The sequence below is a fragment of the Rhinopithecus bieti genome, unplaced genomic scaffold (genome assembly GCF_001698545.2).
Source record: "Rhinopithecus bieti isolate Rb0 unplaced genomic scaffold, ASM169854v2 scaffold_7967, whole genome shotgun sequence".
NCBI lineage: Eukaryota > Metazoa > Chordata > Mammalia > Primates > Cercopithecidae > Rhinopithecus > Rhinopithecus bieti.
This window is the reverse complement of record NW_016806112.1, coordinates 3,613,781-3,638,231: the sequence shown is the minus strand read 5'-3', so window position 1 is coordinate 3,638,231 and position 24,451 is coordinate 3,613,781. Positions and strand designations below refer to the sequence as shown.

General features: G+C 48.0%; 1 protein-coding gene across 1 annotated transcript in view; it reads right to left on the bottom strand.

Moving 5' to 3' along the window:
* Positions 1-24,451, bottom strand: part of DENND1A (DENN domain containing 1A) — a 505,985-nt gene that overhangs the window by 74,641 nt on the left and 406,893 nt on the right. Inside the window, 2 exon segments of the mRNA XM_017874791.1 lie at positions 1,977-2,064; positions 2,430-2,534. Of these exon segments, the coding sequence (XP_017730280.1) occupies positions 1,977-2,064; positions 2,430-2,534 (193 nt within the window).

The window sequence follows — 24,451 nt, the reverse complement described above, 5'->3', positions numbered from 1 at the left end:
GGAACTACTTAAGGGACCACGGGGTCGGTAAGCCAGCATCCTCGCAGGCCTCCAGGCCCTTGCAAATACAGCTCCCTTGCCTAGTCACCACATCCTACTCTTTCCGCTTAGTAAACTTGGCAGGCAGCTCAGATGTGATGTCCTCTGCAAGCTTCTTCCTCTGAACAGCCCTCTGGAATAGGTAACAGCCACTGAGACATCCATATTCTGGGAAGTACTGTGAAGGGCACCAGAGCAGGGACCCCCAGGGCTGTGTGTCCCATTGAAAGGACCCTGCTGGACACACACTGAACCCTCAGAGAATGAGACGGTAAGAAAATGGAGGTGTTGTTGGTAAACTCTGTTCATTTTATATGGTGGGTCTTAATCCACTGAATAAGTGAACTCAGTTTAGCAACACCTAAAGCCTGTTTTCCTGGAACTCACATGCAACCATTAGAACACAACTCTAGCCTGGCCTCCTTTGTTAAGCCCTCACATCACACAGTAAGGATTAACAGAGCCCTATTCTAACTGCACCGAAATCTGTTTCTACTCCTTTTCCTGCATTGGTTTAATTTCTGTTTGTCTTTAGTCATGCATTTCTCTCTCCTACCTAACACTTCTTGAGGGCAGAACTGGGTCCTCCGCTTTTTACTCCATGGGGCTCTAGACATAGCAGGTGTTTAGGAAATGCTTATCAGCGACTGGCTATTGCTGTTCGTAGACTTCATGGTGATTTTCTTAACTGTGCTTTCCATACAGCACAGGCTGGGAGGGCCTGCAGCGTTTACAGGTGGATACTGTGCCTTGCTCTGTGAGCTTAAAAACTGCCAATTGGATTATCACAGTAGTCCAGAATAGACACACACCCAGCAATAAAAGGGGTGTGTGTCTATTCTGGACTACTATCAGCCAGCAGCATGGATGTTATTTTGCATCTGGTTTTGCCTTCGCTGCCAAAGACTGAGGCAATGGGATTTGGAAAGGTCAGATTGGCATTCAGGAGGCCGACTCAGCCACCAACACCTCTCTGGGCCTCAGATACCTCCTCTGAAAAATGAGAAGACAAGCCCTTCAGTTCTTCAGATCTGCAGAGACCAGGCACTCAGCAATAATTTGTCATATTTTAAAGAAATAGGGCTGGGTATGGTGGCTCATGCCTGTAATCCCAGCACTTTGAGAGGCCGAGGTGGATGGATCACCTGAGGTCAGGAATTTGAGACCAGCCTGACCAACATGGTGAAACCCCATCTCTACTAAAAATACAAAAATTAGCTGGGCGTGGTGACACATGCCTGTAATCCTGGCTACTTGGGAGTATGAGGCAGGAGAATCACTTGAACCTGAGAGGCGGAGGTTGCAGCAGTGAGCGGAGATCACGCCACTGTACCCCAGCCAGGACAAGAGAGCAAGAGTCTGTCTCAAAAAAAAAAAAAAAAAAAAAAAAAAAAAAAGAAAGAAAAGAAAGAAAAAGGAAAAAAAAACAAAAAAGTCGTTACTGTACATGGTCCCTATGCCAGGGACTGTCCTGGATGACTGTATAAACCTTTCCTCATATACTCTGATTTAATCTCAAAAGGAACCCTGTGAGGTAGGACATGGTACTCTCAGGGCATGGATAGGAACTTTAGCTAAAGGAGGGGAAATGACTCACCCAGGGTCTCGAAGCTTGTGAGGAGACAGAGTCCTGACTTGAATCCAGGCCTCCTAACTGAATATTGCACGTGCTTCCCAGTGGACCACGCTGGCCACTACTTTAACTAGACTGTCTACACAGGGGAAGCAACTGACCCTAGGCTGGGGGATTTCATATGGGCCAGTGTGCATTTTGTCAGAAAACGAAGAAGAATTCTTCAAACATTTCAAGGCCAAGCTTGAAATCAGTCTCTTCCTAAGCCCCAGTAAAGGAAAAGCAAGTCACTGCCACTCCTTGTCAAATATGCCCTATACGATGGCAGCCTGCAGCCCCGGAAGGAAAATGAGATGCTTCTCACCAGCGTACTCGCCCATGTTGATTTCCTCTTCAAAAACATCACTGAAACCTTCGCCGGAATTGAGAAGATCTAATCGACCATCAATAAACTATAGAAAGAAAGAAAGAAAGAACAAAAGCACAACAGCTCTTACGAAGAAAAGGGGGAAAAACCATTCAGCTGGGCGCCTTACTGTATCCAAGGTAGGAGTTTTCTAAAAGTAAGGTTCAACAGGCAAGTTTCTTTCTAAAATACCGGCTGCATGTTTATGATAACTTGGAAAACCACATGGCAGATCTGCAAAGGGTCTGTCTGGTCAGTGACTGCCCTCTTCACCCAATCCCCCTCCCCTGAGCCTCTTTTGCCTGGGGCCTGAGTCCCATCCATGCCTGTGGCCTCAGTGCTTAGAGTGGAGACAGCTGCAGAAATCCCCGCCAGGGAGCCAGACCCACGCCAGACCAAGGAGGGTGGCACCTGCTTGAAGAGCTGCAGCTGCGTGGCGTTCTGCAGGAACTGCCTCATGGCTCCAGAGCGGTAGTGGGACACGAAGGCTTCCTCACAGAAAGTGATCGGCTCCTCCTGGGAAGTGCAGAGGGGAGAGGAGGGTCACTGGCATAGTGTAAGAGCCATCAGTTCTGAAATTCCTATATGCAGAGCTTCCCCATCTGCTATTTTTTTTTTTCTTTTCCTTTTTTTTCTGAGATGGAGTATCACTCTGTCATCTAGGCTGGAGTGCAGTGGCGCTATCTCAGCTCAGTGCAACCTCTGCCTCCCAAGTTCAAGCCATTCTCCTGCCTCAGCCTCCCGGGTAGCTGGGATTACAGGTGCCCCCCACCATGAGTGGCTAATTTTTGTAGTTTTAGTAGAGATGGGGTTTCACCATGTTGGTCAGGCTGGTCTCAAACTCCTGAACTCAAGTGATCCACCCACCCTGGCCTCCCAAAGTGCTGGGATTACAGGTGTGAGCCACTCTGGCCCCCATCTGCTAACTTTTCTAACCCTCATGAGTGCAGTAGCTATTATCAAGGAATTCATTTCTAAAGGACGAGGAAATGGATGAGGAAGCTGTTTCAGAGAGGAAGAGTCATCCTGCAAAGTCACAGAGGGTGGGCGGCAGAGCAGGAACCAACAGTCAGATTCTACACCCCATCTCCCCTTCCATACTCCAAGGGCTATTTAGGGAGACATGCCTTCCAATGTGAAGATTTCCAAACTTTTCCCTTTTAGCAGCGGAACCCTTTATTCAGATAGGATTTTATGCAGAAGCAGCCCTGCTAGGCCGGACGTGGTGGCTCATGCCTGTAATCCCAGCTCTTTGGGAAGCCGAGGCAGGTGGATCACTTGAGGTCAGGAGTTTGAGACCAGCCTGACCATCATGGAGAAACCCTGTCTCTACTAAAACTACAAAATTAGCGGGGCATGCGGGCTCATGCCTGTAATCCCAGCTACTCAGGAGGCTGAGGCAGCAGAATCGCTTAAACCCAGGAGGCGGAGGTTGCAGTGAGCTGAGATCACGCCATTGCACTCTGGCCTGGGCAACAAGAGCGAAACTCCGTCTCAAACAAAACAAAACAAACCCAAAAATGAGCTGAGCCGAGTGTGTTGGCAGGCGCCTGTAAGCCCAGCTACTCGGGAGGCTGAGGAGAGAGAATCGCTTGAACCTGGGAGGCAGAGGTTACAGTGAAATGAGATGGCGCCATTGCACTCCAGCCTGGGCAACAGAGTGAGACTCCATCTCAAAAAAGAAAAAAAAAAACAGTTACATAGAAGGAAGCCTGTTACCTGAGCTCCATAATGCAGAGCTCCGCTGCTCTGGAGAACCTGGGCATAGAGCAGGGGTGGTGGCTGGGTTCTCCAGGCTTAGCCACCTTCTCATCCCCCCACATCGCAGGCATCTTTGCAGTCCCTAGGCCACTGGCTGTGGGACACACTTTGAAAACGATTTAGAAAGTGATCTTAACCAATAGCGAACTGAAATTTTAAAATAATTATTTTAAAGAACAGGGATGATAAAAAATAAAATATACTATCCAATCGATGTTGTGCTTATGCTGTTTGATAAGCAAGTTTGCTTTTACCAAACCATATTTTATGAGTCAAGACGACGATACCCTGAGTTAAAAAAAAATTCCTATCCGTATAGAGTTAACACCTTAATCTTTCTCTGAACACATCTGGAGTGCTTGTCTACACAGACAAGTCTTTAATTTCAGCGGTGTATTCTCAATTCTGAAAGATCAGACTTTCAGATCTTGAGCTGAATTAAGGGTAACACCCCACCCCCCAGCCTTGGTAGCAAACACAGAGATGTTTGAAGCTCCACTTTTATCCTATTTTAATGAGTTGCATGAGTGTTAAATTTACTGTCGAGCTTCTGTAAGTTCTAAGAGTTCTTCCTGCTTAAATCTAGCCAATATTAACTCAGAAACTGGGCAGACTTATTGCACAAGAGCTGTGAAGATGACCCAAAAATATTAGGGTAAGGAGAATATTTGTTTTTATACAGTTGCACCCTACCTAATTTTACAAATGATCTGAGGCAGCTTATATGAGCATCTAAAACAACAAAGAAAAACATCAGGGCTGCAAAATACATAGATATATAAAAAGTATTTATTTGAGAAAAAAGTAGCTGGGTATGTAGGTCCTATGTAGCTTCTAAGTTAAGTTACAAAATTAGCTCTAAACTTCCTGGCTGCTGGAGCAAGAAGGAAAACAATGTAAACTTTACTTTGTGTACAAGAAAAAAAAAAAAAAAAAACCCACACTAGTTCCTTGGGAAAAATAGCTTTATGTTCCATTTATTACGTTGGCATGGGTTTACATCTTCCTTGCTCAATAGCCGAGAAACCAGCTAGTGATAACTAACAGAAGCCCAGCTAGAATTCCATTCCTGTGGCTTGGAAGTTTTGTTCTCACTCTTGGGACCAGAGCAGGGCAATTAATTCTCTCTCCAGGTGATCTCATCCATGCACCCAGCATCACTCATACACTGATGACTCCTGACAAATCCTGGCAGCTCAGACACCTTTCCGAAGCTCTATACCCATCCATCTCAGCCTCCACCTGATGGCCCAAACTTGAGCCAAAGTTGAGACTGGCGTCTCAAACTCAAAATAGCCTGAAACTTCCAATTATTATCCCATCAAGACTGCGCCCCAAATCTATTTTTGTTTTTTTCTTAACTGTCATTTTCCACGGTTACCCACAGTGGACTTATCAGACTTCCTTACTCCTTCCTATTTTACCCGAGAATTGTCTCACGCTCACTCCTGGCTCTCCATCTCACTACCTTGGCGCATGCCTGGACAGGCTTAAACCATGGTGGAGGTTTAACTCCATGCTCCTCTCCTGTTTCATCCCTCCCATTCTACTCCAACTCTTCTGGCTAGAGTGCTTTCTAAAATGCAAACCAGACCACATCACTATCCTATTCAGGAACTCTGCACAGATGTTACCTTTGTGTGATTATTTGACGAATGTCTCTTTTTCCCACTAGGCTATATGCTTCACACAGGCTGGAATGGTGTCTGTTTTGTTCAACACTATGCGCCTAGCAACATGTGTGGCCCACATGGGTGGGTGAAGAAAGGGAGAGCTCCTTAACCAGCAAATGCACCCTCCCGAAGATGACCCTGGCTTCCTTTCCTAGAGTCCTTCTGTGTCACTTTGCCTCTGGCCTTCCACATACCTCATGCTCCAAACACATCCCATGATCACCCGCCACATCCTTCGTTCCCTGCCTTCTTCTTTGCTTTTGCCAGTTCTATTCCTCCTTGGACTGTCCTCCTGACACATGCAGGCCTCTGTGTGGCAGTCACTCATCCCTGCTTGCTGCTCCCAGTGCAGCGTGCACTCCTGGGCGCTGGGATAGTCTTCACTGGTATCCCCGCTCACCAGGAGCTCAAGGGGCCAGAGGCTGAACTCATCTCTATATGCCCCAGGTAGAGCCCAGCGCCTAATCAGAAGCTCAGGGATGTTGGTTAAAAAAGCACGAAATGAGTTGAACCCTGCTTCCAGCCACAGGAGCCTTGTGGTCTCAGTGTGTCTCTGACACTGCTTGGCCTGATGGTAAAGAGGTCTCAGAGCACAATGCCAGGCAAGTACCACCCGTGCACAGTGAGTTGAGCTGCTCCAAGGAAATGCTCACTGAAGTTGTTGGCATTCACTCCTGGAGCTTTGGCCCAGGGTTGCCAGGAAGACATCTGCTGAGGGCCTGATACGTTCAAGAGAGTTTGCGACCAGATTCGTAGACAAGGGTAGCCTGAGACAGAATTTAGCTGCAGGAGAGCAGAAAGAATCTCACCTTTGGGGAGACATAAACATTTTGGGCCTGTTGTGTGTGTACTCACGGGAGGTGATATCCCCTGGGCCAGATGTCTGTGCCCTAAAAATGCAACAGGACATGACATGGAAGGGGAAGATCAGGGGAAGTGTGACAATGGGCTTTTTCTGAAAAGAGCTTAAAGAGCAGCATCAGATGTGTGAATTAGACATGGGAAGAAAGTCTACCACACAGTGTAGTGTTACCAGAGTGGGGTGGGGTGGGCAGCAACGTGTCCACAGGAGTCCAAGGAGGAAAAGACGAATCCTCCCAGGGCAGCAGGTCAGAAAACATGATAAGTGGACACTTCACCTGGGCCTGGAAGGGTGAATAGGAGTTAGGTGAGCAAATCCTGTCTGTTCAGGGCCCAACTCTTCTATCTTAATCCTGCCACAAGGCAGTGACGTTGTCACCCAGAACCATGCATAAAGGTCTGCATAGCATCAGGCACAGAAGGCTCTTTTCCCTGGAGCAACTCACCTTGTTAAGACAAAGGCAATAATCATAGTCTAACTCTGTGTGAGGCACAGTGTTATGCACTTCACAACTCTTTTCAACATTCTGGAAACTTTTATGAAGTCAAATTACACTCAAATTTTACAGAGGAATAACTGAGGTAAAGACATCTGCCCAGGTGACAGGATTCAGACATTGCAGAGTCAGGGTTAAAAGCCGGTGGTCTCCCAAGCCCAGATGTGCAGCATGCATGTGGTCTACCGCAGGCCTGGCTCCTCCCTGCGGCCTCAGTCTTAACTGCTTGCCCTTAGACCTCCCTGGACAGGAGAGTTCTCTTTAAAATTGGAACCCTGGCCGGGTGTGGTGGCTCACGTCTGTATTCCCAGCACTTACGGAGGCAGAGGCGGGCAGATCACCTGAGGTCAGGAGTTCGAGACCAGCTTGATCAACATGGTGAAACCCTGTCTCTACTAAAAATACAAAAATTAGCTGGGCGTGCTGACAGGCACCTGTAATCCCAGCTACTTGGGAGGCTGAGGCAGGAGAATCGCTTGAACTCCGGAGGCGGAGGTTGCAGTTGAGCCGAGATCATGCCATTGCACTCCAGCCTGGGCAACAAGAGCAAAACTTCATCTCAAAAAATAAAAACAAAAAAATAAAATTGGATCCCTTTAGGTTCTCCTGGACACACAAAGCACCAGCCCTTCAGAGACACACAGCTCCTGGGAGTAAACAAGCCACTGTGAAGGCTCTTTGTGCCACAGGCCCAAGGCGAGGTGACAAGCCACGCCCACTAGCTCGTCCACCTGCGTCCTGCAAGTAGAAATGGCAGCCCCCACTCCACTGTGCATGGAGAAGAGTAAGGCAAGGTGTCTCGTTATTCTCCCCTTCGTAAGAAGTGCTGATTTAGTTCTCCTACGAGGCTGATTAAGCCCTTTGTCTTCTTAGGTGACACTCTAGGCGCTGGGGCTACTGGCTGATAGCAATGTTAATTCAGGGAATTCAGGCCGTGAGTGTTCAAGCTTAGATCACATTAGCAGAGTTTTCCAAGTATGACCTGAAGGACAGTAAAACACAGCTGTTTAACCCTGTCAAGAACTTTGCTAGAAAAAGACAAATTTTACTCCTGGATTATCTTCTTGACATATGGAATCCATTGGACACGCTATCATTAAGAGCTGAATCCTTGTTAACAGGTAAAATTGGTGATTTCAAAGGTTTTTGATACTTCCAGAAATAAATGACTCTATCCACAACATTGCTGATATTTTATTGGCATAAAATAAAATCTCTCATCAGATTTTCAGCAAGTTTCCTTGTTCTGAAGACCCATAGAGTATTACATTCTTCCTTTACTGATTTAATTTTTTATCAAAATTCTATGTGTACATTTATGAGATTCTTATGAGAAATGGAAAGAATCTCAGACCTCGTTATGGACTTTGCTTAACATTGAAAAGAGTTAATGTCAGCCAGGAGTGGTAGTTCACGCCTGTAATCCTGGCACTTTTGGAGGCCGAGGCGGGCGGATCACCTGATGTCAGGAGTTCAAGACCAGCCTGGCCAACATGGTAAAACTCCGTCTCTACAAAAGTACAAAAATTAGCCAGGCATAATGGCAGGTGCCCGTAATCCCAACTCCTCGGGAGGCTGTGGCAGGAGAATTGCTTGAACTCGGGAGGCAGAGGTTGCAGCGAGCCGAGATCATACCATTGCACTCCAGCCTGGGTGACAAAGCGAGACTCCATCTCAAACAAATAAAAAATTAAGAAAAAAAAGAGCTGATGCCTGCTGGGCTTCATACCTAGGTGATGGATTGATAGGTATAGCAAATCACCGTGGCACATGCTTACCTGTGTAACAAACCTGCACATCCTGCACTTGTACCCCAGAACTTAAAAACAATAAAATATAAATTAAAATTCAGAAAACACATAATTTTGGAAGATCCATCCATACACTCAAACATTTTTAAAGCACTTACTATGTTTTAGGCTCTGTGTTAGGGGAATGCAAACATGAATAAAATAGAGTTGCTACAAATAGTAATAACTGAATGAGGGATGAGAAGTGGATGAAAATACAGATAATGTAAGAATGGCAGAACATTATTTCACAGCAGCTCTACTCACAACAGCCAAAAGATGGAAGCAACCCCAGGCTTCATCTGTGGATAAACAAAATGGGGCATAGACACACAATGGAATATTATTCAGCCCTAAAAAGTACGAGATCTGATACATGCTATAACACAAAGGAACCTTGAAGACATTATGCGAAGTGAAATAAGCCAGTTGCAAACAGATCAACACTGCGTGGTTCCTCTTGTATGAGGTACCTAGGGTAGTCAAACTCACAGAGACAGAAACAATGGTGTGTGCCAGGAGCTGGGGCAGGGGGAAGGGTGAGTTTTTAAATGGGTATTGAGTTTCGGTTTTGCCAGACAAAAAAAATTCTGGAGATGGAACAATGTGAATGTACTTAATGCCACTAAACTGTGCACTTAAAAATAGTTAAGATGGCAACTTTTAAGTATATTTAAGGACAAATTAAAATTTTAATTAAAACTTTTTTTAACTTAAGAAAATAGAATGGAATATTTATAGCAGTGGAAGCTGGGAGATGGGTTCATTGACTTTGTGTAAGTTTGAAATTTTCCATAATAAAAAGTTAAAAAGGCCGGGCACAGTGGCTCACGCCTATAATCCCAGCACTTTGGGAGGCCGAGGCAGGCAAATTGTCAGGAGTTTGAGACCAGCCTGGCCAACATGACAAAAACCCATTTCTACTAAAAATACACACACACACAAAAATTAGCCGGGCGTGGTGACACACACCTGTAATCCCAGCTACTGGAGAAGCTGAGACAGGAGAATCGCTTGAACCAGGGAGGCGGAGGTTGCAGTGAGCCAAGATTGCGTCACTGCCCTCCAGCCTGGGTGACACAGCAAGAGTCCGTCTCAAAAAAAAAAAAAAAAAACAAAAAAAACAAAGTTGAAAAGAAAAGCTCCTGTTATCAAGGAATCCTGTCTAGCTCAGGGAGCAAATAGCAACAGTACAGTGTGACAGCTAGCACACCAGAGGGCTGGCTTTTGTCTTTGATTTTTTTTTTTGCAGAGACATCTTTATGGAAACTTAAAACTCTGTTTCTATTTGATCCATTTAGATGACACAACATGGTGGAGTGAGAATGTGTCCTGGGTGGAAAGACCTGCATTTGAACCTTGACTCTGACTGTACTAGCTGTGTGCTCTTACGTGACTAACTTGTCCGTCCTCATCTGTGACAATTATATAATGCCAACCTACCTCACAGGGTTGCTTTGAAGATTAAAACAGATGATAACAAACAGATTCTTCCACAATAGACTTTCAACAAATAACTGTTTCCCCTGAGGGTGGAGACTGGGTCTTACCAGGGCTGGCAACATAATATGCAAGACCAAATATAAAATAAATATGTAGGAAAAAAGTGCTGTTAAAATATAGAAGTGCCGAACTAAAATATAAACCTTTTTTCTTTTATGGTGTCTTTTTAAGACTTATCACTATGCTTTTAAATTTACTATTTAATGTCATTCTAAGGAAAAATAAAAATGTAAATTATATTTGCATGGACTTTGTCATTTAGCTTGGCCTTGTGCAATGCCAGTTTTAAATGCTAACTCATATGCAGAATTGCATTTTATAGCTTGTACATGCATTTGTATTTTGTTCTTATTCGACAGTGGAAACACCATACGAAACTAACTCCATTGTTTTTATTTTGCTTTTTTTTTTTTTTTTTAATTTTTTTAGAGACAGAGTCTCACTCTGTTGCTCAGGCTGGAGTACAGCGGCACGATTTCTGCTCACTGCAAGCTCTGCCTCCCGGGTTCACACCATTCTCCTGCCTCAGCCTCCGGAGTAGCTGGGACTACAGGCGCCCGCCCCCACGCCCGGCTAATTTTTGTATTTTTAGTAGAGATGGGGTTTCACCGTGTTAGACAGGAGAGTCTCCATCTCCCGACCTCGTGATCCACCTGCCTAAGCCTCCCAAAGTGCTGGGATTACAAGCATGAGCCACTGTGTCTGCCTTTTTTTTTTTTTTTTTGAGACGGAGTCTACCTCTTTCTCCCAGGTAAGACAGCAGCAATGTGATCTCGGCTCACTGCAACCTCTGCCTCCTGGGTTCAAGTGATTATCCTGCCTCAGCCTCCTGAGTGGCTGGGATTACAGGCGCCTGCCACCATATCTGGCTAATTTTTGCATTTTTCATAGAGATAGGTTTCCACCATGTTGGTCAGGCTGGTCTCAAACTCCTGACCTCAAGTGATCCGCCTGCCTCGGCCTCCCAAAGTGTTGGATGACAGGCATTGAGCCACCACACCCGGCCTACTTCACTTCTTGCTATCTGCACATTCTCTATCTATCTCCAGCTTACTGATGACAAAGGAAAAGGAACCATGGTTGTTTTATCTTTTCCTTTCCTTCTATGTCATCATTTTTGGGATAAATGATTGGCTAAGTACAAAGTAACATAAATAAGAAATATTATAGGTTTCCTTGGTCATTCATATTTCTTAGAACATCATAGGCCGAGTGGGGAGGATCTCTTGAGCCCCGGAGTTTGAGACCAGCCTGGGCAACATAGAGAGATCCCGTCTAGATGCCATCTCTTAAAAAAAAAATTAGCTGGGTGTGGGTGGTGGCTCAAGCCTGTTATGCCAGCTACTCGGGACGCTGAGGCAGGAAGAAGTCAAGCCCAGGGCGTCAAGGCTGCAGTGAGCCATGATCACACCACTGCACTCCAGCCTGGGTGACAGAGCAAGACCTTGTCTCAGAAAAAACAAACAAACCAAAAAACCAAAAACTTAACAAAAAAACATTATTGCCTTCTCTCTGTATTCGAAGCAAGTTCTGGTTCTAATGGTAAGTGTGGCCTTTTGGGGCTGTCGGACATGGAATGTTTACTTTGTGAGCACTTAGAGTCCTGCTGAATGTCCCCACATCCTGGGTCCACTGGAATTCGGTGCTGCGGGCACTGGAAAGCTGTATGGGGTTGGGATGGCGAGGCCCCATGGAGACACATGTTCTGTGCATGTCTCCATTGCTAATGTCCTTACTCTACTGTCCCATTTATAAAACACCAGTTCAGGCCAGGTGCAATGCCTGTAATCCCAGCACTTTTCGGAGGCTGAGGTGGGCGGATCACAAGGTCAAGAGATGGAGACCATCCTGGCCAACATGGTGAAACTCCATCTCCACTAAAAATACAAAAAATTAGCTGGGTGTGGTGGTGGGTGCCTGTAATCCCAATTACTCAGGAGGCTGAGACAGGAGAATCGCTTGAAATCAGAAGGCAGAGGTTGCAGTGAGCAGAGATCGCGCCACTGCACTCCAGCCTGGGCAACAAGAGCGAAACTCCGTCTCAAAAAACCAAAACAAACAACAAAACCCCACACAAGTTCAAAGGTAAAAATGTTAGGAATTTCAGGATGGGACAGCAGAGCATTAAGCCAAGCCTGGGGCCCTGTGTGACTGCATAGGTCCATGCAGGTGGGGCCAGCCTGGCTCCTGAGCATGATACTCAAGGCTCTAAGTGATCTTCTCCAGCTGCCTTTCTTGCGATGACACCCTGTCCACCTCACTCGCACACACATCTCCTCCTCCAGAGGTTCTGGACTGTCCACCGCACCCTGGGCATTCTGTGTACTCTCACTCCTGACTGCCTTCTTCATGGTACCTCCTTGGGAAAACCTTACTTGAATCCTTCAGATGAAGAGGACCCCATTTCCCCCTCAGTGTCTCCACCTGTGCCCAGGAGGACTGTCCCCATCACACTACAAGTTCCTAGAAGGCAGGGTCTGATTCAAGGTCACTCCGAGAAGTGGCAGATTGCGGGGGTGGGGCACACAGCTGGGTTCCAGTCTCAGCTTCTTGCTGCCCCTGGTGCCACTCTGGGGAAGTGACTACACTTCTTAGATCTCATCCTTATCACTTGTAATGTGGGGAGAGCTACCTGCCTCTGGGGACTGCTGGGGGATTAAGCAGGGATGAATGAGATGGTGGAGGTTCACAGTTCTCATCTTTGGCTATGCACCAGAATTACTTGGGTTACTTTAATCCCCAATGCTAGAGTCACAGATTTTGAAATTCCCCAATGGACTCCAGTGCAGTTAAGGTGGACAACCCCTTAGTGCAGGTGAAAGTGACCAGCACAGAGCCTGGACCCACTTGACAAGTCTTTTTAAAAACTTAAGAATAAAGCAAGCTAGGGAATTTGGCCCCATTTCTCACCAGCAGTCCCATCTCAGTTGCATTTTGTTTAAATGCCTCCAAATTCCCTGCTGGGGCCTCAGGATCCCTCCCAGAGCTGGGAGAATGCTGTCCTGGTTCGAGGGCTTCTTCTTACAGTGTCAGCTGTGGCAGCTGCCAAGGAGCCAGGGTGAGGTCCCAGCCAACACAGAAAAGGCTAGTGTGGTGTCTAGCCTAAAGAATGCCAAGACCTTGTTTACCAGAAGGCTGGGAGAGTGGGGCCAGCAGGCTTAGATGACAATGACTTCAGGTTAGCCAGACGCTGGCATGAGTGTGGGGAGAAGGCAGCCAATGTCTGCTGAGCTCCTGTTTGGGACCAGATGACCTGCATCCTTCACTCACCAAATCCTCGCCAGAAAGGAGATATTCCGAAATGATTTCCACTTCATGGATAAGGAAGGGATGCCCACACAGGTAAAGTGCATTGCCTGTGGTCCCAGGGCTCAAGGTCTAATGACCCCCGAGCCCACACACACTCCTTCCCCGCCCTCAGAGGGCCTGTGTTACCAGGGATCCCGGGACCACCAAGTGGACTTGGGAAGGTAGGTCATTGCATGGCCACAGTCAGATGACTCTGGCTGGGCTGGGCTGGGCCATGCCACATTTTGGGGTGACAGGACCAAGGCAGCTTTCTGAACCATTTGCACAGCGGATGAGGCACGTCAGAAACAGACTCCCAGCCTGGGCCCCTGTCACTATAACAAGCCCTAAACAAAGAATCAATGTCTCATCGTGAAGCCAGCTCACTGTTCAGATGATTTAAGTTAGGGGAAATGTGGGTGTCAGCCCAGAGCTACTCTGATGATTTGCAGGGGCAGGCATGGCCGGGCTGCCGGTATTTGCCCATTCTGGCCAGCCGCTCTGGTATTGACAGAAGCCCCTTGCTAGATTACAGTAAAGACATTCAAATCACAGGCGTGTCGGCCCACGCCTCGGCTCCTCTGTGCCAGCAGCCCCTTCCTTCTGCATTAACCGAGACAAACAGGGAGAAGTCAGGAAATTCTGATTAGCGCAGGAATGGCAGATGAGCTGGGAGGCCTGTGGAAGATGAGGAGACACAATGAAGGTGGTCTTCATGCATACTAGCGTAAGATTTTCTTCCCATAAGAAATGCAGATGGGAATCGGCTCTAAGAGGAAAGCAGGTGCAGTGATTAAAAACAGCTACCGCTTGCTGAGCCCTAAACCTGCACTGGGTGGTTTTACATGCATTAGCTCACTTACTCCTCACAGCATTAAGTGAGGTAGGTAGGATGATGATCTCCATTTTACAGATAAGGAAATCAAGGCTCTGAAAGGGGACGTCACTTGCCTGAGGGTGCAGAGCTGGGCAATGACAGGGCCAGAGTTTGAAGCGAAGTCTGTCTGGTGCTGGGGCTCATGCAGCACAATATTATTTATGTTTGATTAAGAAAAGTAATCACAAGATTGTATTTGACGTATCAGTGGCCACTCTTAGTAGCAATTCAAAGACAGGGATTCTAAGGTGATGTTGAACAGAAGAGGCTTTGGAGAAATGAAGTGGGTTTTGGCTGCACTCTATGCCTGCTATAGTCATCTCAGCTCTTGGAGCGTCTGTTGCTTACAGATACAATGGAAATAATAGCTATGTCATGCTCTACGCATTCAACCCCATTACATAGGGTGAGTCCACAGAGCAGTGGTGGCGCAAGGTGAAAGCTGACGTGAGCGAGACGGTGACGACCCCTGTGCTGCCGCAGAGCTACAGCTCTCTCCCTGGTACGGAAACCAAATGGGTGCCCACTGAAATCTCAACCTCAAACACCTGCTGGCTCAACCACGTGGCCAGCGCCAGGGCTTGCCTCACTCTCACCGGGGGTCAGATTCCTGGTTTCAACACAATGACACTCGCATCCAAAGTCCCAAGAAAGGAGGCGCCAAGCTGACTAGAGATTTCCGTCTGCCGAGTGAGGAGAACACGGTTTGAGGGAGTGCACTGGAGAGAGGACAGGTGTCAGGGACCTGATAGGCCCCTAGAGCAACAGAAATCTACCCGAAACGCAATCAGCAGCAGAACCAACGTTAGCTGCAGCAATGGGAATGAGACTCACAGATCTCAAGGTAAAAAAGGACATAGTGATAAAACAGAAGAGGCACAGATTCGTCTCTACAAATGAAAAGCCCAAACCCCCTAACTGAGGAGACAGGCCCCCCTGAAGGTGTGCTGCCCACCCATCACTTGGTGACACAGTCCCCTGGGGAGTGCTCTGTGGCACTGTCCCTATGATTAATTGTTAGACTTATTAGCCCCGTGACTCTTTTATTTATTATTACCCCTCCTAACAATGTCACTCGTCCAGGGCTGAGTCTCTGGCGTTGAAACGGGCCTGGTCCACAGGAGGCTTCGGTAGGAAGTTTCTAGTTGCGAGCACGTGGCAGCATCAGGAAGTGGAAAGAGCACCAGGGGAGTCAAACGCCTGACTTGGTCTGGATTCCTTTTCCTTGCCTAAGCCTTGGTTTCTTCCTCTATAAAATGGGAAGCTTGGAAAATCTCCAAGGTGCTTTCTAATGCGAATGTATTGTTCCTAGATACAGAAAAGGCTTTTCTTTATGAGGTCTGCCACAGCCTCTCACAGAGAAATGTGTCACGACGCACAGTGCTTGATGTAGAGTCGGGAACAGTGAAAGACGCTGAATGGGAATGCAGGCTCTGCCACTTAACATGTCTGGAACGTGGGGCAAGTCCCTAGCCCCTCAGATATCACCTTCTCATCTGCCAAATTGGGGAGCTACTTCCTACTTCACAGGGCTGTGCAGGGATTGACAATCGATGCATGGAAAGTGCCTAGTGGAGAGACTGATTCTTACTGGAGGGGCTAAGAAAGAATCTGTTTTCCACCCTAAATTAGGATGGTTTCCTGCCCAAAGCACATGGGAAGTGATTCTACTCAAGCAGCCCTGTTTCAGTGCATGTGACACGCGTTATCTGTGCAGGACACGCGACAGGGCAGTGGAGGTGAGACCACAACGAACAGCAAGAAGAAAAGGAGCCTCCGCAAAGCTGCCTGCTAGGGCTGGGACACCGCAGGACACGGCAACTCTCTGTGGCTGCGTGGTGACTTCTCGTAAGAACCCTACAAAGACAGGCTCTTCAGCCTCATCTTACAGAGGAAGGAGCTGTGACTTGCCCAAGGTCACAGAGCTGAAGAACCACAGCTGCACTTGAAGTCAGTTCTCTGACCCCAAAGCCCAGGCTCCTCCCACGACACCCCCAAGCTCTGAGCATGCTCAGTTACCCAAACACGGTTTTCCCCTGGGCTTCTGGGAAACCCAAGATACGTTAGACCATTTTCTACACAAAAATGTCCTTTTCCATGTACTGCAGCTGCAGTCCCAGACTGAGGAAACCGGAATCTCTGGATGGGGATTCTGTACGGCCCAGGGCCTCCAAAGAAATGGGGAAGCAAGTGAATTTCCCTGAGCTCAGTTTCCTCAGCTATAAATTGGGGAACCTACCTACTTCATACTGTGAGGTTTAAGGTGATACGATGCGTGTCAAGCTGCTCATACTGCAGAGCACACAGCAGGTCCTCAGGGGAGATCAACACCCTTTATGGCTCTTTTGAGATGCCCTTTGCGAGCTGGGCATCACGTCTTGGATGGGGCCTTCTGTACCTGTCATTCCACAAATATGTGTGACTGAGGGGACTCTGCCCAGGTGGGCTGGGGTCCAAGAAAGGCCACTTGGGGAGGGGGAGGCATAAAAACCGAGGACCAGGAAGAAGCAGATACTCCCTAACTGGGAAGCAGGTGGAGGGCCTGGTGGAGCAGCCAGCCCGGGCTTCGCAGCGAGGAGCTGTGTCACTGGGGCTGGTGGGCACGTCATGGACAGAGTGAGCGAGGGAGTTGCTGGCTCCCCTCTTCCTCATTTGGGGGCATCTTCCCTGAGAGCCAGAGATCTGAGATGTGGTGGGTGCCAGACCCTCAAAATACACACACAAAATAGCTCCTCAGCATGTCCGGCACACCCCGCCCAGCCCTGAACAGTGCCTTGGATGTCCAGGGCAGGACGGCATGGAGGGAAATATGCCCAGGAGGCTTCATTCACTCAGGGCCCCTTGCCCCGCCAGGCAGCCACTGAGTTGCTCCCATTTCCCTGGCTTCCAGTGCCCGCAGAAGCAAGCAGAGTATGGTGTTGGAGAGAAGGCCCCCAAGGCGTGATCCTGCCCACCTTGCCCACCGTGGCTCCTCATTCACCAAACATCCTGCGTTCCCATAACACGGCGCCAGCCACGGGTCTCCAGGTAGGTCTGTAAGTCTCCTGCCTTTGTGTGTGCTGGGCTGTCTGTGGGGAGGCTACCCCATCCCCTGCTTCATCAGGCTGGGGAGTCCCCCTTGCCCTTCACCCTTGGAGGATTAACCCAGAGTGAGCCGCCCTGGGATGCTTCCTCCCCCCTCAGGGCTGGGTCAGTATCCCTCCTCTGGGCTCTGCAGCCCTACCCTCACCTCTGCTGTAGCATTTATTGCCATGCATTACATTGCCTGGCTGCCCGTCAGTTCCTTACTAGATGGTGACCTCCTCAGGGGCACAGGCCATGTCTGACTCGCCTCTGCACCTCCAGCTTCTAGCCCCATGCCTGGGTCAGAGCAAGCACTCTGACGCTTGTTGCATGAATTATTCTATTGCAGATCAGGCAACAGGAACATTTCTGAAGAAGAGGCACACAGGGTGGAGAGACAGATAGGCTGACTGAGGATGCAAGGAGGAGGAGGGGTGCAGGGAGGGAGGGAAAAGAAAGAATGTATGTGTGTGCTGGGAGGGGCAGGGGAGGGCGGAGGAAGACAGGGAACACCGTTTAATTAGACCACATGTGCAGAGCAGCATCTGGCTCCAAGCACAGCCGTTTACACCGCTCCTGGAGTTGTCGTGGAGACAACCACATGACCAGCCTGGAGCCGAGACTCAGGGGCAGCAATCCAGATGCACCCCTAACATATTCTGACAGAGAGCAGATGGGCAGCTATTTGCAGGGCCAAAAAATGCCAACTCCGCTCCTCTCCAGACCTGCGTGCCCTCACTGATCATTTTCATCTTGTAAAGTCATTCTTATCTGCCCTGGAACCACCCGTTCCTCTTGTGTAGGAAGCAGTGTGAGGGCTGCTGTTTTTGTAGTTCTCTGACCACCACAACTTCCGGCCTGTTCCTCTGGGTGAGGAGATGTCATCACCTATAATGAGGGGGTCCTCCAGGGCCAGGCTCCCCTGCTGGCTCCCCATCCCAGTTTCTTTCTCCACTAAAAGCACCTAAATCTCTCACTGTTTAGGCCCTATCTAACATATCCAGGCCTCAGAGCAACACTGTGCCCAGTATGGGGAGGACGCGGGCTTCGGTGGCCGAGCTCCTGCTCTGCTGGTACCGGCCATGGGTTTGCACTTGGCCTCTCCAAGCTCAGTTGTCTGCTCTGTAAAATGGGGTAACATTTTCCTTCCTTCCTCCCTCTCTCTTTCTCTCTCTGTCTCTCTTTCTTTCTTTCTTTTTTTGAGATGGAGTCTCGCTCTGTCGCCCAGGCTGGAGTGCAATGGTGTAATCTCGGCTGACTGCAACCTCTGCCTCCTGGGTTCAAGTGATTCTCCCGCCTCAGCCTCCTGAGTAGCTGGGATTACAGGCCTGCACCACCATGCCCGGCTAATTTTTATATTTTTAGTAGAGACGGGATTTCACAATGTTGGTCAGGCTGGTCTCAAATTCCTGACATCAGGTGATCCACCTGATAGTGGCCTCCCAAAGTGAGCCACCTTGCCTGACCTGTACCATTTACTTTCACAACATTATTTTAAGGATCAAATAATTACAGAAGAATCCTGACAATTATAAAACTCTCTATAAACATCAGCTCTTATTACCATGGTAGTTTTTGGCTGGGATAAAAATTTTTCAGCAAGAAGTTTAAAATTTTAAGCAAAAAATTTTAAACAAAAAGCTCAAATATTTTAAGCAAAAAGCTCATGCAGAGCAGTAGGAAAATGAGAAAATCCTAGGGTCTATATAAAGTAATACTTTATTACCCACATGTATGGCAAATGTCTCTCATTAATGCCTTTGATAAGGTGGGAAACTGTCTGGTATTGGAGGATCAGGCTGGGTTTGAATTCTGCCTCTGAAGCTTAAAAGCAGTGTGACGGTGAGCAAGTGACTTCAAACTCTCTAGAGCCTTGGTTTCTTCCTCTGTAAAATGGGGATCATCGTTCTTAGCTCCCATGAGCTTATTATTCCAGTTGTGAGAAGTAACTGGGGCAATGTATGTAAACTGCCTAGCATATACCTTCACCTCGTTCCTTTAATGGAATCAAAAAAGACTGAGGCTGAGGAAGAGGACAGTGAAAAGCATGGGTTCAGCCAGCCTAGGTTAGAATCTCACTTGCTCACTGCATGACCTTGGGGAGGCACTCATCTTTTCCGAGCCTCAGTTTCCTTTTCTGGGAAAGCAGGATAAAAATAAGACGTACTTTGTCACACTGCTGTGTGGGGTTTTTTTTTTTTTGAGACAGAGTCTTGCTCTGTCGCCCAGGCTGGAGTGCAGTGGTGTGATCTCAGCTCACTGCAGCCACTGCAGCCTCCGCCTCCCGGGTTCAAGTGATTCTCCTGCCTCAGCCTCCTGAGTAGCTGGAATTATAGGCATCCACCAACAAGCCCGGCTAATTTTTGTATTTTTAGTAGAGACAGGGTTTTGCCATGTTGGCCAAGCTGGTCTGGAACTTCTGGCCTCAAGTGATTCACCCACCTTAGCCTCCCAAAGTGCTAGGATTACAGGTGTGAGCCACCGCCCCGGCCTGTTGTGCGGTTTTAAAGAAACAATGAACATAAATAAGTTATTAATAGCATCCGATAAATGGTTGTTATTATGATCCCCCTCTCCCTTACTGAAGGAAAACTCAGACCTTTTCTGCGGGTCTAGCCTGGGGTAGATGCCACATGTGTCGAGGGAGAGGAGTTGCATTTTTAATGTTTGGAAAGAAAAGCAAAGTGTGGACACCCACTGAAGCACGGGCTGCTCCGAGTGTATGTGGGGACCCCATCCGAGCACCCCTGGCCCGCTGCCTGAGTGGTCCAGGTGCAGGCAGGCTTATTTATAAAGCACCGTGGGGGTTCCCGCTGCTGCACACTCACCTGCCATCGCAGGTGTGGGGAAGGCCTGGCTAAAAATATTGCTAACGTGGGCTTCATGTCGCCCAGCAGAGACTAATGATTGTTTTAAGTAAATATTAATTATAAGAATTGCCCAGATAGAATGCTAGAGTGGCATGCATATTCCTCCATACACGTATGTAGGTGAGGTGATCATTTGGGGAGACAGCTTCTTATACACCTCCTCCAGGGAGTTTCAATGTTTGGGTGGGCTCGGCATGGTGGCTCATGCCTGGAACACCAGCACTTTGGAAGGCCAAGGCAGGCAGATCACTTGAGGTCAGGCGTTCACGACCAGCCTGGCCAATATGGTGAAACCCTGTCCCCACTAGAAGTACAAAAATTTGCTGGGTGTGGTGGTGTACTCCTGTAATCCCATATACTCGGGAGGCTGAGGCAGGAGAATTGCTTGAACTTGGGAGGTGGAGGCTGCAGTGAGCTGAGATCGCACGATTGCACTACAGCCTGGGTGACAGAGAGAGATCACATCTCAAAAAAAAAAAAAAATGTTTGGGAGATTCTTGGTTACAGTATTTGGTAAGTGTCTTAATATTGAGATACAGGGATTTCCTTAGACGAGAGGTGATCTTCTCCAGCTGATAAAGGGGTCACGGTGGTGTGGAGAACCCAGATTTGGTTTAAGGCGCAGGAGGCTGGGCTGGCTGATCTTGGGCAAGTGTCCACCCAAGAGCCTGGATGTGGGAGTATCCAGCTTTCCATGGTGTTCTAGTTCTAGCGCTTCTTAGCTGTGTGTTCCTGAGCATGCTCCTTCCCTTTGAGTTTCAGCTTCTACACCTGTGTTTTGGAACCCAGCATTTGTTGGTCACCTGATCAGTGGTTCCCACAGCCTGAAGCATATGGAGATTCCCCTACGGGGGTTCTTTTCAATGCCCATTCCTGGGCCATGGGTTAGACCTGTACCAAGTTGCTCAGATGATTCTAATGCATTTGGGAACCAGGTATGGTAGGTGGTGGTGGTGGTGGTCTAGTAGTACAAGGGTAACAGACACTTGTATGCGCTTCCCATGTGCCAGGTGCCTTTCTAGGTGTTTTACCTGTATTCACTCATTTAATTCTCATAACAACCCCACGAGTTAGATATTGTTGCTGTGTCTACTTTACAATTGGGAAACTGAGCCACAGTAATGTGACATAACTTCTCGAGGGCAGCATGGGTCATGCTTGGTTCCATGCCTGACCCAGATGGTAGCACAAGAGGGCGGTGGCTCTACTTCTCTTCCTCATGGCTGTATCCCCAATGCCCCACGTAGAACCTTCCAGGGTAGGTGGTCAATATGCCAATGAAACCATTAGGCCCCTCGGCACAGGCTCTATCTCACTATATCCCAAGGACGCTGGTCTCACTACCCTCCAATTTCAGATGAAGAAACTGAGGGCAGGGTATTCCATCAGCAGCTGAACGTCATTTCAATAGTGAGTGAAGAGACTGGAATTTGAGGCCAAGCCTGGCTTGCTCCTTTATTTCCTGCTGCAACCTAATGGGATGTGAGAGCAAATTCCTGCTCCAGAAGATGGGTGTAGATTAAATGTGCCAGGTACAGTGGCTCATGCCTGTGATCCAGTGCGTTGGGAGGCCAAGGCGGGATTGGTTGGTGCCAAGGCGGGAGAACTGCTTTAGGCCAGGAGTTTGAGGTCAGCCTGGGCAACAGAGTGAGATCCCATCCCTACAATTTTTTTTTTTTTAATTAGCTGGGTGTGATGGCATGCCCCTGTAGTTCCAGCTACTTGGGAGGCTGAGGCAGGGGATCACTTGGGCCCGGGAGGTTGAGGCTGCAGTGAGCTGTGATCATGCCACTGCACTCCACCAGCCTGGGGGACAGAACATGGACACAGGGAGGGGAACAACACACTCTGGGGCCTGTCAGGGGAGGGTGGGGGTTCGGGGATAACATTAGGGAAAATGAATGCACGCTGGGCTTAATACCTAGGTGATAGGTTGATAGGTGCAGCAAACCACCATGGCACACATTTACCTATGTAATGAACATATCCTGTATATGCACCATGGAACTTAAAAAAATAATAATTAAAAAAAAAGATTAAATGAACACAAGTGCCTCCCCCTCCCCCCACCCCTTTTAAATGAAATTGCTTTCCAAATCCTGCTTGGGGACTGCCTCAGTTTCTTCCAAGATTGTTAACTTCAAAGGCAAGGGTGCTCAGTGGTATTTGTTGACAGAATGTGAACACATGAATTGAGCTGATGGCTCCACGTGGTTCTTGGAGAAGTTCAAGTTCTCAGAGGGGTCTGTCCATCCCCGGGCTCTTCACTGGGACATGGGGAAAATACCAGTCCTAGGCAAGGCCAAGGCATTTGCTGGTCAGGGCCCCATATTCTGAGTTTCTAGAACCTGGATTTATGATCTCCTAATTCCTGCGTCCCTTCTGAGGTAGGCAATGCTGAGAAAAGAGGGTTGGGACTGCATCTGGCCAAGTAGGGCCTGACACGGACTAAACCCAGATAACCAAACTCAACTGTGCCCTGTAGAAATCCACTGTGAGAATCCCAACCTCCCTTGTTCCTGTCACATTATTAAGTCTTCAAAAGGCTTTTGGAGGTTGTTAGGGGAATAAGCATCCAGGGGATGGGGCCGAAGTCTGTGCCTGGGGGCACCACGGTAGCTGTCACTCCCAGTCATGTCCCTGCCCGAGGCTAGCCTGTGAAATAAGAGCAGTCTGGTTCCTGGGAAATGGTGGCCCTTCCCAACACTGGCTAGCAGGTGTCTCATTTTGGGAAGACTGAATTGCCATCAGCTGCCCTCCCTCCTTTCCTATAACCATAATAGCAGTGAACATTTACTGAGTGCCTGCTACTCACATTCAAACAGTATTTACTCTAGTTATTGATAGACATGCTGAATGGTTTACAGGAAAGTGTACTGATATCTGTGACTTACTCAGAAATGCATCAAAAATGAGATGCATTGATAGATGTATAGATGGACAGATATGGGATAAAGGAAGTCTAGTAAAATGTTAATGGTACAACCTAGATGGTAGATATGCAGGTATTCACCATAAAATTCTTTCCACTTTTCTGTATGTTTGTAAATTTTTATAATAAAAGGTTGGGGAAAGACCCACAAGGGGACATGAAGAGCCAGAACCTTAAGGGATGTGAGTGGTAGCTGACTGTGTTATTCCACAACCGACACCAAATGAGATACTGTGTTAATCCAGTTTACTGCTGATGCAGTGACAGGGAGGTATAACAAGTGAGTGATAAATGAAAACCAAACTATTTATTGTACACCTACTACAGGCTAGGCACTGCTTAAGCACCTGAATGGTAATGAATAAACCACCTCTCAGAGAGGGTGGGGCGGTCACATAAACAAGCAAATAAATATGTGACAGGCATGGTAAGGCATCTACTATCTTTTCACAGATTTGGAAATAATGCTCTGAAAAGCCAAGTGACTTGCCCAAGTCCACGTGACAAGCAGTTGGGGTCAGGTTCATATGAGACATGTCTGAGTCTAAAGTCTGGGTTCTTTCCTCTGTCACCTGCCACCTTTCAAAAGGTCACCAACATGATCGCCTCTCATTTGCTCTTGATGAGAGGAGCTACAAGGAAACTGACATCCCAGGATCACTTCTCCATTATATGAACTCCATTATAGCCATGACTTTTAGTCCTGCTTCTCATCAGACTGAGTCTTAGAACGCTGGCAAATGGACGGCTGCTGTTGAAATTCTTTTCACTTGGGAAACTTTTCGGCTTTTCAGGTGGCGTCCCAATCACTACCTCATTTAACCTGCACACAGCCCTGAAAGACGGCCTGGAATTCCTGTAGTTTTCAGCCCATTTGACCCGTGAGGCCCGAAGTGACACGTTGTTTGCCCAGCCCTCTGCTCCCCTCTGTCGCGGGGCTACTGAAACACGTAGGGACTGGTTAGTTGGGTGGAAAGAGAAGCGGCCCCAGGAGAGCATCTGGATGCCAGAGTTTTGCCTAGATAGTGCCATGCCCTTCCCTGTCTGCCCACTTGCCCTGTCTGCCCCTGCAGGACCCCAAATGCCTTTGCCAAAACCCCTCTACAAGGATCGAATGAATCTTCCGCTTGCTCTGGCGGTATTACACATTGGGAGCCTCTTGCTTCTTGCTTCCTTTAGACGCTAACTGCAGGGTGATTTGTGGTTCTGGCCAGGGGACTGTCAAAAGACCATTCCAAGAAACTCAAGAAAGAGTTTTCATTTAGTCATGATGAATGGGGAAGGCAAATGTCAGCAACATATTCCCTAGTGTCAGGGC